This window comes from Bos grunniens, chromosome 11 (genome assembly GCF_055505025.1).
Source record: "Bos grunniens cultivar Pamir isolate PY7600 chromosome 11, Bosgru_T2T1.0, whole genome shotgun sequence".
Classification (NCBI taxonomy): Eukaryota; Metazoa; Chordata; class Mammalia; order Artiodactyla; family Bovidae; genus Bos; species Bos grunniens.
Genome location: NC_141175.1, coordinates 35,569,411 through 35,587,230, shown reverse-complemented (window position 1 = coordinate 35,587,230; position 17,820 = coordinate 35,569,411). Strand labels below are relative to the sequence as shown.

The 17,820-nt window shown below is 45.5% G+C and overlaps 1 protein-coding gene across 3 annotated transcripts in view; it reads left to right on the top strand.

Annotated features, from left to right (window-relative positions):
- Positions 1–17,820, top strand: part of IFT172 (intraflagellar transport 172) — a 37,659-nt gene that overhangs the window by 14,671 nt on the left and 5,168 nt on the right. For 2 of the 3 annotated variants that reach the window (XR_015136572.1, XM_086326022.1), the window contains exons 15-35: positions 1,115–1,227; positions 2,072–2,239; positions 5,197–5,333; positions 5,568–5,675; positions 7,470–7,554; positions 7,850–7,942; positions 8,434–8,511; positions 8,751–8,999; positions 9,179–9,257; positions 9,421–9,541; positions 9,731–9,875; positions 11,061–11,150; positions 11,745–11,842; positions 12,007–12,142; positions 12,232–12,348; positions 12,686–12,828; positions 14,682–14,775; positions 14,937–15,001; positions 15,194–15,374; positions 15,606–15,715; positions 15,870–15,999. Coding sequence is in view for 2 of the 3 variants with exons in the window: in XM_086326022.1 (XP_086182148.1) it covers positions 1,115–1,227; positions 2,072–2,239; positions 5,197–5,333; positions 5,568–5,675; positions 7,470–7,554; positions 7,850–7,942; positions 8,434–8,511; positions 8,751–8,999; positions 9,179–9,257; positions 9,421–9,541; positions 9,731–9,875; positions 11,061–11,150; positions 11,745–11,842; positions 12,007–12,142; positions 12,232–12,348; positions 12,686–12,828; positions 14,682–14,775; positions 14,937–15,001; positions 15,194–15,374; positions 15,606–15,715; positions 15,870–15,999 (2,540 nt within the window). In the remaining variant the exon portion in view is untranslated. The remainder of the gene's footprint in view (positions 1–1,114; positions 1,228–2,071; positions 2,240–5,196; positions 5,334–5,567; positions 5,676–7,469; positions 7,555–7,849; positions 7,943–8,433; positions 8,512–8,750; positions 9,000–9,178; positions 9,258–9,420; positions 9,542–9,730; positions 9,876–11,060; positions 11,151–11,744; positions 11,843–12,006; positions 12,143–12,231; positions 12,349–12,685; positions 12,829–14,681; positions 14,776–14,936; positions 15,002–15,193; positions 15,375–15,605; positions 15,716–15,869; positions 16,000–17,820) is intronic. The other variant, XM_086326024.1, reaches the window with a different exon arrangement.

Here is a 17,820-nt window from a genome sequence, read left to right as displayed (position 1 = left end):
GGCAGGTCAGGTGGTCCGGTATTCCCATCTCTTTCAGAATTGTCCACAATTTATTGTGATCCACACAGTCAAAGGCTTTGGCATAGTCAGTAAAGCAGAAATGATGCTGTGAAAGTGTTGCACTCAATATGCCAGCAAATTTGGAAAACTCAGCAGTGGCCACAGGACTGGAAAAGGTCAGTTTTCATTCCAATCTCAAAGAAAGGCAGTGCCAAAGAATGCTCAAACTACCACACAATTGCAGTCATCTCACATGCTAGTAAAGTGATGCTTAAAATTCTCCAAGCCAGGCTTCAGCAATACGTGAACCGTGAAGTTCCAGATGTTCAAGCTGGTTTTAGAAAAGGCAGAGGAACCAGAGATCAAATTGCCAACATCCGCTGGATCATCAAAAAAGCAAGAGAGTTCCAGAAAAGCATCTATTTCTGCTTTATTGATTATGCCAAAGCCTTTGACTGTGTGGATCACAATGCATAAGATAATATATAGGAGCTGTGAATGGGCTTTTTTCAGGAGACTCCCTGAAAGCATCCTAGCCAACCCTGAGTGGTCTGTTCTAAACATGATTGTTTCTTAATGTTATCTACAAAACTCAGACCCAGCTAATATTTATCCTCTACACTGACCCACCTAACTTTAGTCAGAGGTTCCTCCTATTGTGTCTGTGCACCTTCAACACTGATGGACCCTCTGTATTTTTACGCAGGTGTACAGGTAACTCCTTGGAGCACCTGTGATCACTGAGGTCATTTCGTTCATCAGCTTTCTCTCATTGGTAGGCTTGCTGTAACTGGGGCTTATCATGAGTAACAGAAGCCATAGTTCTGATCTGCTATGAGACGAATCCCAGAGTCCCAGAGAGGAATCAGATTTCTTGGTGGATCTGGATCTTCTAACTTAACTCTGGAGTTAAATGAAATCTCTGTAAATTTAGAAGAAACACGGCATCTGAAACAACTTAGCAAAACTATATTATACTGACCATTTGTACTCCTGAGTGATGTGCTCTAGACTAATGCAACATTCTTAAAACCAAACTTTCATAAGCCACCTCATGCTTTGTACGTAATTATGTGGAATCTGTCTTTTTCACCCTGTTTCCTTTACTCTCTAGTGGACCTGATTGGCGGCTACAACATTGGTACCATCAGCCATGAGAGCCGTGTGGATTGGCTGGAACTTAATGAGACTGGGCACAAGCTTCTCTTCAGGGACCGGAAACTTCGTGTGAGAAGGGTTACTAAGGCCTTAACCACTGACTGGTCCGTAAAGGATGTGGTACTAGCTGCCACCAGGGGAAGTGGGAGGCAGAATGGGACATGATTTCTTGGGGCTATGCCATAAGCATAATGAACAGCACAGAAGGATCAACATTTTCTAAATCTAATATCACCACGCATCCCATTTTACCCTGAGAGATTGTATCATGCAGGCACCAAAATCACGAGGGGAATTTGGGAGTTGGTGTGTCTCTTACTATTCACAAATCTGTGACTTCATGAACCACCCTCACCCCTGCGTTCCTCTTCCTCACCGCCCAGCTGACCTTTACCACACCTACTGCTCCAGTGCTCTTCGGCCACACTTAGCACTGACGCTGACTTGAGGACAGTCTCCCCCAGCCCTTTATTGATTCTGATCTCAGTGTGGTATCGCCAGTGAGTTCGACCTCGGGGACTACCTGGTGATTTTTTATTTCATTTTCACTGTGATGTAAAAGCCACATCACTTATTTCCAGGCCATTTAATTTGTCTCATGACCTTATTTTTGTAATCCAGACTGATAACTCTGGCCCAGAGTTATTCTAGGAATGAAAGTCTGACCTTCACCTAACTTAAATTCCTAGGGTGTAGCCCTTTGCTCTTTTGGTCATCTCTTATTTGGCCAGTGTCAGAATATACCAAGTGAGCATGAACTTGAAGGGTTTATGGTCGAAGTTCAGTAAGCTTTGAAATTCAGCATGTACCTGACTAGTGGGCTAGCTCACCACATTTCCCCATTAGGAAATGGTCCAGATGGGAAGACACCCACATCTTTTCTTAATTGTGTATCTACTTCTTCCTCCTCCAGTTGCATCTATACGATATTGAAAGCTGCTCTAAGACGATGATCCTCAACTTCTGCTCCTACGTGCAGTGGGTCCCAGGAAGTGATGTGCTGGTGGCTCAGAACCGAAACAACTTGTGTGTGTGGTACAACATTGAGGCACCCGAGAGGGTCACCACGTCGTCTATCAGGGTATGTCCACGTCAGGGCACCTCACACATAGTGTCGGGCTGATTAATCGGAACCCAAGGAAACTGGGAAGGCTGCTTGGTTTCTCTGCCTGCCACCCATAACCTCTCTGATGGAGTTGGCAGGTGACACTTAGACTGCTTCCCACAGTGGTCTGGGCCCCAGAGCCATCCTTGTTCAAATTTCTGACATTATATTAGACCCTCAGAGTACTGGTCCCTATTATAGTGGGAATTCACCAAGTCGAATTGTGGAGTTCCCTTAGACTGGAAGATCCCCAGTCGAGGAGGAATTCCATATCACACCTCCTTATGTGCTGATTCTCTGTTACAAGCCATTCAGAGTTCTGTTTTTTTCAGACTGCTGATCACACCCTCTGTCCTACCCCATGACAACCTCATACACACAGTAATATCCCAAATATGGGAGGAGCCTATGGAAACAGAAAAGAGGCCCGTGTGCTAGGCTAGGATGACTGCCACGGGTGTATATAGAGCACTTGATGCTTTCTTTTTATTCTTTTCTCAATCTCTTTTTTTTCCCCTCCTTTTTTGCTTCATTTTAGACTGATTAAGGTTTGATTGTGGGGGTGGGAGCTTGTCCTTTTGTAAATACCTTTTTTTGGTTTGAAGATTAAATATCCTGTTTCTATAGTAATTACCCTTAAAAGTTCACTATGTATTTAAATTAACAAAGTCTGAATTTAAGCAGCATCCACCCACCCTCCACTGCACTGCAGACAAGGACCATACAAGGCTTTAACTTTGATTCCCTCCCCTTTGCCATTGTTGTTTAGTGTTGTCGTTCTTTGTAATATTTATTTTATTTACTTATTTGGCTGCTCCAGGTCTTAGCTGCAGCATCTTTTAGTTGCAGCGTATGAACTATTAGTTACGGCATGTGGGATCTAGTTCCCTGACCAGGGATCAAACCAGGCACTCTGCATTGGGAATGTGGAGTCTTAGCCACTGGACCACCAGGGAAGACCCTGTTGTCTAGTATTCTGTTCCTTTCTGTCATCCGCAAAGCTAGACATTACTGTTTTACACAGACAGAATTTGGTTAGACTTACCATCATAGTGCCAGTTTCCCCATTCACCTTTCCCTTTAACCTGCTGATCTTCCCTCGGGAGTTATTTTTCTTCCTCTTCTTGAAGTGTAACATTTAGAAGATTCTTTAAAGTCTTTTGATGATAAAATGCTCAGGTTTTGATTATCTGAAACTATTTTTACTTAGAGCTTTGCTATTGAAAGATACTTGGGCTCACTACCCAATTCTAGATTGACAGTTAATTTTTCTTAGCCTTTTACAAATGTTTTCCCATTGATTGACCTCTTTTGTTCTGGCAGGTTTACTAAATAGCCCCTTCTATATAGGTGGTCTGTCTTTTCTCTCTGGTTGCTTTAAAAATCTTTCTTTTTTAATCTCTTTTTTTTTTTTTGGATGTGTTGAAATTTCACTACAATATGTCTGGATATAAACTTCTTTTTATTTATCTTGCTTGGTGTATATTGTGCTTCCTATATTTGTAAGTATATTTCCATCAGTCTTGGAAATTTCTCAACCATAACCTATTTAAACATTGCTTCTTCTCTCATATTCTCTAGTCTCTCCATCAAAACTCTAATTAGGCATATGTTAGATTTCTTGTCCTGTCTTCTGTGCCTTTTCATGCTAAATTTTTTTTAGCTCCATGGTAAATTCTGGATAATTTCTTTTTTAAAAAAACTTTTTACTTCATATTGGATTTATATTGGATGAACAATGTTGTGATTGTTTCAGGTGTATAGCAAAGCCATACATATATAAGTATCCATTCTCCCCCAAACTCGCCTCCCATTCTGGATAATTTCTTAAAATACATCTTTCAGTTCATCGGTTCACTTTCATCATTGTCTAATCTACTATTTAAACCATCTATTGTATTGTTTTTCCACTTCAAAAATTAAAGGCTTTACTTGGTTCTTTCTCCAACCTGCCTGACTATTTTTTGATAGTCTCTTGTTCCTGTCTTAATATTTCATCTTTTGGGTCTCTAATGTTTCACACATAATTATTTTATATTCCATAACTGTCTTTTTTCCTGTTATTTTTTATATCCCAGATCTCTGGAGGTCTGAAACTTGTCTGTAGTTATTGTTTACTCCCTGCTAGTGGTTTGTTAAGTGGTATTTTGCTAGTTTTTAATTGTGAGCTCATGTTACATTGAATGTCATCTTTTGGAATCCTGAGGGCCTTAGTTGGACGTGCTTTCCTCCAGGGATGATCTGTATTTGCTTATGCAGGAATCAGGCATGTTAATGATCTATATACTCCTTTGGTTTCCTTTACTGAATAGAGGATCCACGTTTAATGAGAAATCCTCAGATTTGACCTCCCCATTCTGCTGAAGGACCCAAAGTTTACTCTCCTAATACTGTGTTTGCCTTAGGGTAACTATAGTTTTCCCATCTACTCACCTTACATTTTTTTCCTGCTCTCTTTTTTTTTTCTTTTGGTTTTAACTTACTGACCTTTCTTTCTTTTTGTGGAAGGGAAGGGTGGGAGAGGGAGCAGGAAGCTTTCCTAGTGATTTCTTCAGTTGAACTCAGCAATACATTAAAAAGGATGTTCCAAGTTCAAGTTGAATTTTAGCTGGAGAACCTTTACCAAGGTTCTCCAGCTAAATGAATACCAAGTCATGGTACTGCTGGCAGCAGAAGTGGATGCCACACTTTGTCAACTTATCCCTAGCCACTAGTGCTATCATAGCTATGGTGTACTTTAACCCAAGGATGTACTTTAACCCCACAGATGGGGAATTTTTATATGCTTGAGGGAAGTGTCAGAAAAACAGAGTATTGTCATTCCCTCAGAGTGTGAGCAGTAGGGTTGGATGAGGGTGGGTCTTTTCTGCAGTTGAGCCTGTGTCAACATTCACCTGGAATTCTGGTGGGGTGGGGGGATTGAATTTTTACAGGGTGATGTTGTAGGTCTGGAGCGAGGTGGGGGAAAGACGGAGGTGATGGTGACTGAAGGTGTGACTACAGTTGCCTACACCCTGGATGAGGGCCTTATTGAGTTTGGAACAGCCATTGATGACGGCAACTACACCCGGTGAGACATGAGGCTGATAACCAGCACGGTGGTGGGGAAGTCTGGGTCTGAGGACCTGCCTGAGGTAGACAGCAAAACCAGCCATGTCTGAAAAGGACCTGGTGGTCCTGGGAGATTAGACAAAAAGGGCAAATAATTGCCTCCCCCATCCTCTTGCTGCCCCATCACCAATATTCCTTAGTGTCTTCCTGACCTTGGACTCATTCCTTGTGCTTTGCTTCCTTCCCTCTGCAGGGCCACAGCCTTCTTGGAAACTCTGGAAATGACCCCAGAAACAGAAGCAATGTGGAAAACCTTGAGTAAGCTGTCACTGGAAGCAAAGCAGCTACACATTGCTGAGAGGTGAGCCGGGCTGTGGAACCCAGGTGCCAGGCAGCTCGGAGGGAGAGATGGCCGCACAGTGTCTTCCCTGTGGGCTGCTCCTCCCCAGGGTTGGGGCACCTCTTGCCTTCCCATGCCAACAGATGTCATGGAACCCTTCCACAGTGCAGTTATTCCAAACATCCTCCCATCCTAGAGTATGAGAGTATGGCTTTTATTTATTTTTTAAAATTTTTATTGGTCTATAGTTGCTTTACAGTGTTGTGTTAATTTCTTGCTGAACAACAAAGTGAATCAGGCATTCATACACATATACATATATCCCCTTTTTATAGATTTCCTCCCCATATAGGTCACCACAGAACACGGAGTAGAGTTCCCTGTGCTGTACAGTGGGCTCTCATTAGTTATCTGTTTGATTAGATACATTTGTAGTGTATATATGTCAATCCCAATCTCCCACTTCATCCCATCCCCTCTTCTTCCTTTGGCAACCATAAGTTTGTTCTCTGCAACTGAGACTATTTCTGCTTTGCAAATAAGTTCATCTCTACCATTTTCTAGATTCCAAATATAAGCGATGTTGTATGATATTTGTTTTTATCTGACTTCCTATAAGAGTATGTCTTTTATTGTTTTCACTCCCCCACCTTGTAACTAGGTGCTGCTTCCAAGTGTTTAACGCTCCTACCCTACAATCTATGTGTTGACGTGTATATTCCAATAATGCTATAGGAGTGTAATTTACAGGAAAAACATGGGACTCCAGACTCTCCTGTTTCAAATCTTGATTCCATTTACCAACTATGTAACTTTAGAGAGATTAACTTAACCTTCTCAAGCCTTGGCTTCTCCATTTTCTCTATGAAATGAGGATAATAACAGTATTCACCTTGCAGTATGGTAAAGAAGAGTGGCAGAGTGGCAGTGATAGGGGAGACTCAATGAAAGGATCTGTGCAAAGGGCACAGACCAGAAATGCTCATTAAACGTCAGCTGTGTGGCTTTGGCAAAGATTCATCCTTGGTCCCTTTTATCCCATCCCCCCACAGCTAGACTCACTTCAAGTCATAGGGACAATAAGCCAGGGTCTTTATAACGTACCCCAAATCTCTTAGTTGTTCAACCCTACTGTCTCCACCCTAGAACAGACCACCACCATCTCCTGCATACAGTGGTGCAAAAACCTCTTAATTAGTCTCTTAATTAATTAGAAACTGCTACTTAGACCCCTACAATCCTTAGAACCATAGCAGCTATGGGAATTTTTTAAAAACATAAGTTAGATCATTTTCTTGCTTGTGCTTTGTATAAAACACAAACTCCTAAGGCCCCACAAGCTTTGACCCTGCTTCCTTCTCATATCAGGTACTTGCCCATTAGTCTCCAGCCACACAGGCATCCTTTGTCCCTTTGAGCACACCAAGCTCACTCCTGCCTTGGGCCCTTTATACTAGCTTCTCCCTCTGCCTGGAGTAATTTTCCTCCATCTTGCCATGATGGGCTCTTTCTTGGATTCAGGTCTCAGCTCAGATGACAGCTCCTGGAACAGGCCTTCTCTGACAACCAACTTAAATAGTCCCCTCAGTTTCATTTTCCATTATTTCAATTAATCTTTGTTTATTTGTTTGCTAATTATCTGTTTCCACTAGAAAGTAAGTTCCCTGAGAGCCAGGCCCTCATCTTTGTTTTTGTGTCCCCAGTGGCAAGAACAAGTGCCTGGCATATAACGATGCTCATCGTATATCTGCTAAACCAATGAATTAATTATGATTCTATAATAATATTGTTATTGTTATTGCTTCCATACTTTAGGTGCTTTTCTGCTCTGGGACATGTTGCAAAAGCTCGGTTCCTCCATGAAACCAATGAGATTGCAGATCAAGTGTCTCGGGAATATGTAAGTATTCTCCTGATTCGTTCACTTTTTTGAGCTGAGATTTCTCTTGGCACTCAGACCCACGACTCTTAGCTTTCCAGCCATGGCTAATTTCCTCTACCCTGCCCTCCCCATCACCACCTTCAAGTCAGGCCATTTTGGAGTTGTTTGCCAACCTCAAGCCTCTAAGCCCCAAGTTTTTCAGCTTCCTAAGCCTTTAGCCTCCACATCTGTCTGACCTTCCTGTCTCCACTTACACAGACAGAATTGTTCGTGGGCACCAACAGAATAACCAGAACCTTCTTTTTTCCCACAGGGTGGAGAAGGAACAGATTTTTATCAGGTCCGAGCACGACTAGCCATGCTGGAGAAGAACTACAAGCTGGCGGAAATGATCTTCTTAGAACAGGTAATAGGAGCAGAGGAGCTGGATGGAAGAGGGAATCAGAGAGGAAAAAAGTGAAGCAAACTCAGAGGAAGAATGAGCACTGGTCAGCTGGGCTATCAGAGGCCTGGAGAGAAACTTTAAAAAGGTTTATACAGTGAATTTCACTGCTCCATAATTTCCTCCTCTGGGTTCGTTCTGACAATCACTTCTTTACTTCATAGAAAGTCTACCATCTCCCTTTGTTCTCCACAATTCTTGTGCATGGAGATAGATCCCAATTTTGTGAGGCCCAATGCTTATTCAGTTTGAGAAGCCTTCTTTAAGAAAAGTTGCTTTGGAAGGAGCCTGTGCAAATAAGGTGCCCTGAAGCTTATGCTTCTTTTAGTTTCATACTAAGGATGAAGCTTTCAACCCACACAGACTGGCGTCTCAGCCAGGCTGAGGAGCGCTTGCTAATTTCTGATCCTCGTGTCTTCCTGGTGTCCCTCCTCCCTCTGCCCGGCCTCCCCTAGAACGCCGTTGAGGAGGCCATGGACATGTACCAGGAGCTACACCGCTGGGATGAATGTATCGCTGTGGCTGAGGCCAAGGTACCGGTTCTGTCTTCCCCACAGTTGTTCAGAACTAGGGCCCACCAGTATCAGAAACCCCTTCTTGTCAAGGAGGCTGCAGGAGCTGGAACAGTGTTGGGGCTGGACCTCATAGTGCGGGGAGTTGGGCCGCTGGTGACTGGGAGGATTTCGGCTGTTACAGTGGGATTGGACATGATGGGAAGCAGCGGGGCAGGAAGGAGGGGCGTGACTCCTGGTTCTCTTCTGCTGCATGTCAGGGGCACCCGGCCCTAGAGAAGCTGCGCCGGGGTTACTACCAGTGGCTGATGGACACACAGCAAGAGGAGCGGGCAGGCGAGCTTCAGGAGAGCCAAGGGGATGGGCTAGCAGCCATCAGCCTCTACCTCAAAGCTGGGCTCCCCGCCAAGGCTGCTCGGCTGGTGCTGAACCGAGAGGAACTGCTGGCCAACACGGAGCTGGTGGAGCACATCACTGCTGCCCTGATTAAGGGCGAGCTGTATGAACGGGTACCCTGGCTTCCAGTTCCCATCCCGTAGCCCCCAGGGCTCAGTGCCCTCTCCTACGCAGTGGTGTCTTGGAGTGCACAGCCCTCCCTGAGTGCTGGCTGAATCCTCCACGCTGGGGACTGACAGTTGATTTTTGTGTAGTAGGGGTGTCTTTGAAGTAACATGGGATGTGTTAACAGGCAGGTGATCTCTTTGAGAAGATTCGAAATCCACAGCGGGCTCTGGAGTGCTACTGTAAAGGCAGCGCATTCATGAAAGGTACTGGCCAGTCCACAGTATTGCAGACTCCTGCCTTAACAGTCCCCTGACACCTGGCTTCAGGGATCCCCCATCCCTCCACTTCTCTCTTGTACTCCACGCCTCACTTCTCTGCCTCATGGTACCCGAAGCCTGCACTGAATGCCCTCTCTGTCTCCGGCAGCGGTGGAGCTGGCTCGGTTGGCATTCCCAGTGGAAGTGGTGAGACTAGAGGAGGCGTGGGGGGACCACTTGGTGCAGCAGAAGCAGCTTGATGCGGCCATTAATCATTACATCGAAGCCAGGTGTGGTGGTCCAGGGGTGCAGAGGGCATTTGGACGTGAGGTGAGAGGTGATGGGACAGCAAGGGCACCAAGGCCTCACTAAAACAAGGGAAATCCCCAAATGTGGGTTGGTGTATGCTTGAGGTATCTCTACCTCCATCCATTTTCCTCTTTCCTCATATACATTTATCCCTTTTCCAACTATGCCAGGTGCTCCATTAAAGCAATTGAGGCTGCCCTGGGTGCCCGCCAGTGGAAGAAGGCAATTTATATATTAGATCTGCAGGACCGGAACACTGCGTCCAAATACTATCCTCGTGTGGCCCAACACTATGCATCGCTGCAGGAGTATGAGGTGAGGGACAGCCCCTTTCTGCAGCATGAAGCAGTATAGTACAGGAGGATGAGGAGAGAGCCCAGAAGGACCACCTCACTAGATCCTTCTTACTGGGGCCCAACAGTGTCACCACCCTAAATGAAACACACCACCGTTTCATTCTGACATGACACAGAACCCTCTCCCAGACATATAAAGCAGGTTTCTAGCATGAGAGATGCTTCAAGAATAACTTCAACATTAGCAGATGCAAACTATTATATATAGGATGGATAAACAAGGTCCTATTGTATAGCACAAGGAACTGTATTCAATATCCTGTAATAAACCATAGTGGAAAAGAATATATATATATGTGTGTGTGTGTGTATATATATATATAAAACTGAAGCGGAAGTTAACACAACATTGTAAATTAACTATACCTCAATAAAATTTTTTTAAATTAAAAAAAAAAGTATCACCAACATATTTACAGTATAGAATCATCATGGACTGCAAAAACATGAGGCCATCTTAAGTTCAGTTCAGCCACTCAGTCGTGTCCAACTCTTTGCAACCCCACGGACTGCAGCACACCGGGCCTCCCTGACAATCACCAACTCCTGGAGTTTACTCAAACTCATGTCCATTAAGTTGGTAATGCCATCCAACCATCTCATCTCCTTCTCCTCCTGCCTTCAATCTTTCCCAGTATCAGGGTCTTTTCCAGTGAGTCAGTTCTTTGCATCAGGTGGCCAAAGTATTGGAGTTTGAGCTTCAGCATCAGTCCTTCCAATGAATATTCACGACTGATTTCTTTTAGGATTGACTGCTTGGATCTCCTTGCAGTCCAAGGGACTCTCAAGAGTCTTCTCCAACACCACAGTTCAAAAGCATCAAAGAAAGTTCAAAAGCTTTCTTTATATTCCAACTCTCACATCCATACATGACTACTGGAAAAACCATAGCTTTGACTAGACAGACCTTTGTTAGCAAAGTAATCTTAAACTCCCACTGTATTGTCCTCATACTGTTTGGGGCTGGTCTTTTATCGAAACAGAAGAAAGCCTGAGACACCTACAGTCACCTTGTCTTCTCTGTGACTGTACGCTAATGGAGTTCCAGGCTCTGCTCCCTCCCAGCTGAGGTTTGTTCTTTCCTCCTCCAGGCTGCTTTCACTCTGTCACTCTGACCTTGTGCCTCTCCCTGTCTCACCTGCAGATTGCGGAAGAGCTCTACACTAAGGGAGACCGGACGAAAGACGCCATAGACATGTACACCCAGGCTGGCCGCTGGGAGCAAGCCCACAAGGTGGGCAATGGTGACATTCATGAGAAGAGAATGCTACCTTCATGGCTGTGTTGTCCCTTCCCCTAGTCGCTAATCTCCCCACTTCACTGGGCTCCCTGCAAGCCAAGGAAGAGTACCAGAGTACGGTCTGGGTAACTGATGCCTAGCCAAAAGGAAAGGCAAGGATCGTGAGAGGCTCTAGTTCCCAAACCTGCAATTCTGAAGAGAGCAGATGGCCTTGGGAGCTGGGAATCTGAAATACCTCTGCTGGAGCTCTAGTTACACTGGTAACTGTTCTCGTTCATGCTCCCAGAGCCCAGTGGGTGCAATAGGAGTAAGTTAGTGGGATCGGGTGCCCCCACCCAGCACAGGGCATCTCTGACCCTCCTGCCTTAGCAGAATGTAGTTCTTACTCTGCTCCTTATGGACTTGGGATCCCTGAGCTGAGTAGGAGAGTGGCAATAACCAAACTCCTGTGCTTATTGGGAAAGTTCAGAGTTCCTGTGAAAACAGGCTTCCTTGAAGAAACCCCACTTCCCTGTCTACTCTGTGTTGCCCTCTGCTTCCCTTGGGAATTAGTGCCTGAGGCTGCCCTGACCCTCTGTGTCTGCACAGCTGGCCATGAAGTGCATGAGACCAGAAGATGTCTCGGTGCTGTACATCACTCAGGCTCAGGAGATGGAGAAGCAGGGCAAGTACCGAGAGGCTGAAAGGTGAGCCGTGGCCCCAGGAGAGGTGTAGCGGGATATGGGGCTTGAGGGCTGAGGTCTGCAGATATATGCCCTCTGCCCAGAAGACAGGGACAGAATCCCTTAGGAACGACTCTCACAGCAGGAATCTGGGTCTAGGAGGCCACAGGTGTTTCTCCTGTCCCCAGGCTATATGTGACCGTGGAAGAGCCTGATCTTGCCATCACCATGTTCAAAAAGCACAAGTTGTATGATGATATGATCCGCTTAGTAGGGAAGCACCACCCAGACCTCCTCAGCGACACACACCTGCATCTGGGCAAGGTGAGCCCTTCTCCTGCTGCTGCCCATTTCTCCCCCAAAGAGGCTCCATCTGCCCTTCTCCCCATCCTGACTTGCCTCTCCCTCCCCAGGAGCTGGAGGCCGAGGGCCGACTCCAGGAGGCTGAGTATCACTACCTTGAGGCCCAGGAGTGGAAGGCGACAGTGAACATGTACCGGTCCAATGGGCTTTGGGAAGAGGCTTACCGGGTAAGGAGGTCTTCACCTTACTGGGTAAGGATGTACAGGGTCCTTCCAACCTGCTTTCCCACGCTCAAGTAACTGTCTAATTTTAAACTGGTCGTGGGTGTCTTTGAAAAAAGTCCATACCTACACACAAAATTTCACATACAATTTTAATGGTTTGTGAACGACCTGAAATCCATCCTTGGACCCTAATCAGGTTAATAGAGCTGAAATTTAGCCCTCTTCCTACTGCTCTGGAGAGGTACCTGATCTTTTTCCAAGCTGAGGTCAAGTCAGAGATGACAAGGGAGCAGCCATGTACCCCTGTGTTGGAGGGTTGCCAAGGGGCTTTGCTTTTCAGGTGGCCAAGGCTCATGGAGGAGCTAATGCCCACAAACACGTGGCCTATCTGTGGGCGAAAAGCCTAGGAGGAGAGGCTGCCGTGAGACTGCTCAACAAGCTGGGACTCCTGGAAGCTGCTATTGACCATGCTGCTGACAACTGGTGAGGCCCCAAGCCTTCTCTCTGGGGGCCCCATTCCAGACAGCCTCTATATAGAGAAAGAAAATTGATGTATAACTTAAAAGCATTTCTAGAGGCTGAAGCAAGAGTGAAGAAATGTGGTAAGGAGAGATCCTTGGAAGAGCTTGATAGAGAGGCAAGAATGAATTAGTAATTCTGCTCCTGTTCCCCTGGGGGCTTAGAAGGGTGTTTAATCTTTGGCTGTTCTAAGGAGAAAGGAGGAAAGAGAACAATTTTTAAAGCTAAAATGCTCTAAGCCTGTAATTTACTGCTGAGTAATGTGTGATGTGAGTAAAGTGTAGGTCTCTCCAGTGGCTCAGATGGTAAAGAATCTACCTGCAATACAGGAGACTTGGTTTTGATCCCTGAGTTGGGAAGATTCCCCTGGAGAAGGAAATGGCAACCTACTCTAGTATTCTTGCCTGGAGAATCCCATGGATAGAGGAGCCTGGTGGGCCACAGTCTATAGGGTCAGAAAGAGCTGGACATGATTGAGCAACTAAGCAATACACACACAATGGAAATGTGATTCCATTAAATGCAAAATGAGCTTTTCTTTTTTTTAATTAAGTTAAATTATTAATTTTTTGAAGTGTAGTTGATTTACAATATTTGTTTCAGGTGTCCCACGTGGTGATTCAGTATTTTGTATAGATTATACTCCATTTAAGGTTATTATAAAACATTGGCTGTGTTCCCTGTGCTGTGTAATGTATCCTTATAGTTTATTTATACCGAGTAGTTTGTACCTCTTAATCTCCTTATCCGTCTTACCCTTCCCCCTTTTCCTCTCCCCACTGGTAACTACTGGTTTGTTCTCTATATCGGTGAGTCTGTTCCTGTTTTGTTATTTTCATTTGTTTGTTTCATTTTTTAGATTTCATATATAAGTAATAACCTATAGCATTTGTCTTTGTCTGATTTATTTTACTAAGCATAATATCTTCCTGGTCCATCCATGTTGTTGGAAATGGCAAATTTTCATTTTTTATGACAAAGAGTCGGACACGACTGAGCGACTGAACTGAACTGAAGTGAACTGAATATTCATGTGTGTGTGTGTGTGTGACATCTTCTTTATTAATTTATCTGTTGATGGACACTTGGTTGCTTCCATATCTTGGCTATTGCAAATAATGCTACTATGAACATTGGGGTTCCTGTATCTGTAGTGTTTTTGTTTTCTTCAGCTATATACCCAGGAGTATAATTGTTGGATCTTATGGTAGTTCTGTTTTTCAGTTTTTTGAGGAACCTCCATACTGTTTTCCATAGTGGCTACACCAAATTATATTCCCACCAACATTTCATAAGGGTTCCCTTCTCTCCATATCCTCACCAGCATTTGTTATTTGTAGATCTTTTTTGATGATAGCCATTCTGACAGATGTGAGTTGTTATCTCATTGTGGTTTTGACTTGCATTTCTCTGATGATTATTGCTGTTAAGCATCTTTTCATGTTTTCATGTTAGCAATCTGTATATCCTCTTTTGGCAAACATCTATTCAAGACTTCTGCCCAAAAGCGAGGTTTTCTTAAGCAAATTTTAAGAACACCAGTAGGAATCCTGCAATGAGTCAAATTGCTATGGGTGGTTTTACTTGTTTCCGGAAGATTGTTTTCCTGCTAGTGCAGATGTGGCTCTGTGGGAGGTGGTGGAAGCACCAGGGGTCCTTCCTGCCTGTTGGTATTGCACTCTCTGTGCTTCTCTTATCATTTTGTTGATTTTTAAAAATCTGCCCCTTTTCTTCCCCTCAATCTGTGCCCTCCGTTTCTCTTCTCTTATAAAAGGAAGTATAGTGTAGACAAACCTTGTTTGGACCTCCCATTTCAGCTCCTTTGAATTTGCTTTTGAACTCTCCCGGCTGGCCCTCAAGCACAAAACCCCTGAGATCCATCTCCGATACGCTATGTACCTGGAGGATGAGGTATGGATGTGGTTCTTCCCCATTGCTTTTGACTCTGACCACAGAGCCCTCCTTCCCATGCCCTGGTCCACTCCTGCTAGGCATTCAGATCTCCTGTCTCACGGCTGCCTGGGGTGCCAGTCTCGTCCTCATCGTGTATGGCTGTTTCCCTCTCCCTCCAGGGAAAATTTGAAGAGGCTGAAGCTGAATTTATCAAGGCCGGTAAACCCAAGGAAGCAGTCCTCATGTGAGTTACCCCACAAATTCCCTAATCCTGTCCTCCCAGACTCAGCCCCAGGGCCTCTCGTTGTCATTTTCACCTTCATCTAAACCTAGTACCAATAACTCTTATCCCCCCTCAGTGACATGGTTGTTTGCCTCTCATCATTGAGGCCTCAGTCCTATACTCGGCCTCCTCTCTGTCCTCATCTGGAAACAGGTTTGTCCATAACCAGGACTGGGAGGCAGCTCAGCGTGTGGCCGAGGCCCATGACCCTGATAGTGTCGCCGAGGTGCTCGTGGGGCAGGCTCGGGGGGCCTTGGAGGAGAAGGACTTCCAGAAAGCAGAAGGGCTGCTGCTTCGGGCCCAGAGACCAGGCCTGGCCCTCAATTACTATAAGGTGGGGCAGCAGATTCAGGGGAGGAATCCCATGAGGAAGGGTGAGAGGTAGGAGAGCCCATAGCACACTACACTGAACCCTGTGTTTGAGAAGGTTAACCCTGGGGAAGGGGGAGGAGCAGAGGGAAGGAGGAAAAGAGGTCCAAGGACCCAGGGACCAGTGGGCTATAGTGGTGGGCCTGTGTGCAGTGGGAAGCTGTCATGCCATCCTGATACCTGGAAATCTGAGCAGGAGGCCGGACTATGGAGCGATGCCCTGCGGATTTGCAAGGACTACGTGCCCGGCCAGCTGGAGGCACTGCAGGAAGAGTATGAACGGGAAGCTACCAAGAAAGGGGCCAGGTATGAAGCCAGGGCTCCAGGAAAGAATGGGGCCAGGTATGAAGCCAGGGGACCAGGAAATGTTGGCAGGACTGAGGGTGGGTCAGAAGGTGCACACAGGCTCAGCCACACTGCCCCTTCCCTGTCCTGGTCACAAGGGCTCTCGTCCACACAGGGGCATGGAGGGTCTGGTGGAACAGGCTCGACAGTGGGAACAGGCTGGAGAGTACAGCCGTGCAGTCGACTGCTACCTCAAAGTGCGGGACGCAGGAAGCAGCAGCCTGGTGGAGAAGTGCTGGCTGAAGGTGAGGTGCCACACCCGTCGGGCTCTGCTCCCCGCCTCCATTCACACCCAGCATTCCTTCTCAGTCATTCAGCGTTTTCCTCCCGTGTCTTTGTTTTCAGTCAGGTAGCAGGTGTCTACTGAGTGCCTGATGGATACTAGACCAGAATCTATGAAGGCTATAAAAAGGGATATAAAACAGAACCCGGAGAGACAGACATTGGGGGAAGGTAGACTAACACATGGCTCAGTTGGTTGCGAGATCTCTGTGGCCTGGAGGGGTCAGGAAGGCCTTGTGAGGGAAGAGTAGGCCTAGGGCCAGAGTTGGAAGGGCAAATCCAGACCCTGAAACTGGGCCAGATGGAGGCTGTGAGAAAAGCAGAGGCCCCTCCTCCACTCAGCAACTCCTGAAAAAAAGCCTCTGGCAGATTAAGCCAAGCTAGTATGTTTCATCAATTCTAAGATGGATTCTTAGGATCTTTGTAATGGGAATACATGTATATTTTAATGATGTGCCTCAGATGCAGAGAAATAGGGTATTAGAAGTTATGAAGGGGTGAGACTGATCAGTCCCTGAAAATGTTGTGCAGATGCCCCTGCAGAATTTCCCAAAAGTTTGTGATGCCTTGTCGTTGAATAGTCCCTTGAAGTTGGAAGGGAAGGAAGTAGAAAGGACTGAGGTTGGTTTTGAGAGTTTAGCAAGTTTTATCAGGTATTAAGCATATGCAAGCTGGAATCAAGATTGCTGGCAGAAATATCAATAACCTCAGATATACAGATGACACCACCCTTATGGCAGAAAGCAAAGAAGAACTAAACAGCCTCTTGATGAAAGTGAAAGAAGAGAGTGAAAAAGCTGGCTAACACTCAACATTCAGAAAACTAAGATCATGGGATCCCGTCCCATCACATCATGGCAAATAGATGGGGAAACAATGGAAACAGTGACAGACTTTATTTTGGGGGGCTCCAAAATCACTGCAGCCATGAAATTAAAAGATGCTTGCTCCTTGGAAGAAAAGCTATGACCAACCTAGACAGCATATTAAAAAGCAGAGACATTACTTTGCCAACAAAGGCCCATCTAGTCAAAGCTATGGTTTTTCTAGTAGTCATGTATGGATGTGAGAGTTGGACTATAAAGAAAGCTTTTGAACTTTCTTTGATGCTTTTGAACTGTGGTGTTGGAGAAGACTCTTGAGAGTCCCTTGGACTGCAAGGAGATCCAAGCAGTCAATCCTAAAGGAAATCAGTCGTGAATATTCATTGGAAGGACTGATGCTGAAGCTCAAACTCCAATACTTTGGCCACCAGATGTAAAGAACTGACTTACTTGAAAAGATCCTGATGCTGGTAAAGATTGAAGGCGGGAGGAGAAGGGGATGACAGAGGATGAGATGGTTGGATGGCATCAGTGACTCGATGTACATGAGTTTGAACAAGCTCCGGGAGTTGGTGAAGAACAGGGAAGCCTGGCATGCTGCAGTCCATGAGGTCGCAAAGAGTCGGACATGACTGAGCGACTGAACTGAACTGAAGCATCTGCTGTACCTTACTCTAGGGCATTATTTACCCAGGTTTGTGCATGACTATACCTTCTTTAGGTGGGCTTTCTGGATGGGAGCACTATAAGCCTTGAAGGGTTTGGCAGGTAAAGAAGAAAGGCAAGAACAGGTGGGGAAAGACCAGGAGGATTCACATAGACTATAGCTGAAGTAGACTCTGTGGAAGTTAAAATCTGGTGAGGATGTCAGCATCACAGCATAAACAGAGTGAGCTCGTGGAACACTTGGATTTGTAGAATTACTGAGTTTTATGGTTGAAAGGGGTCTCCAAAGTCATC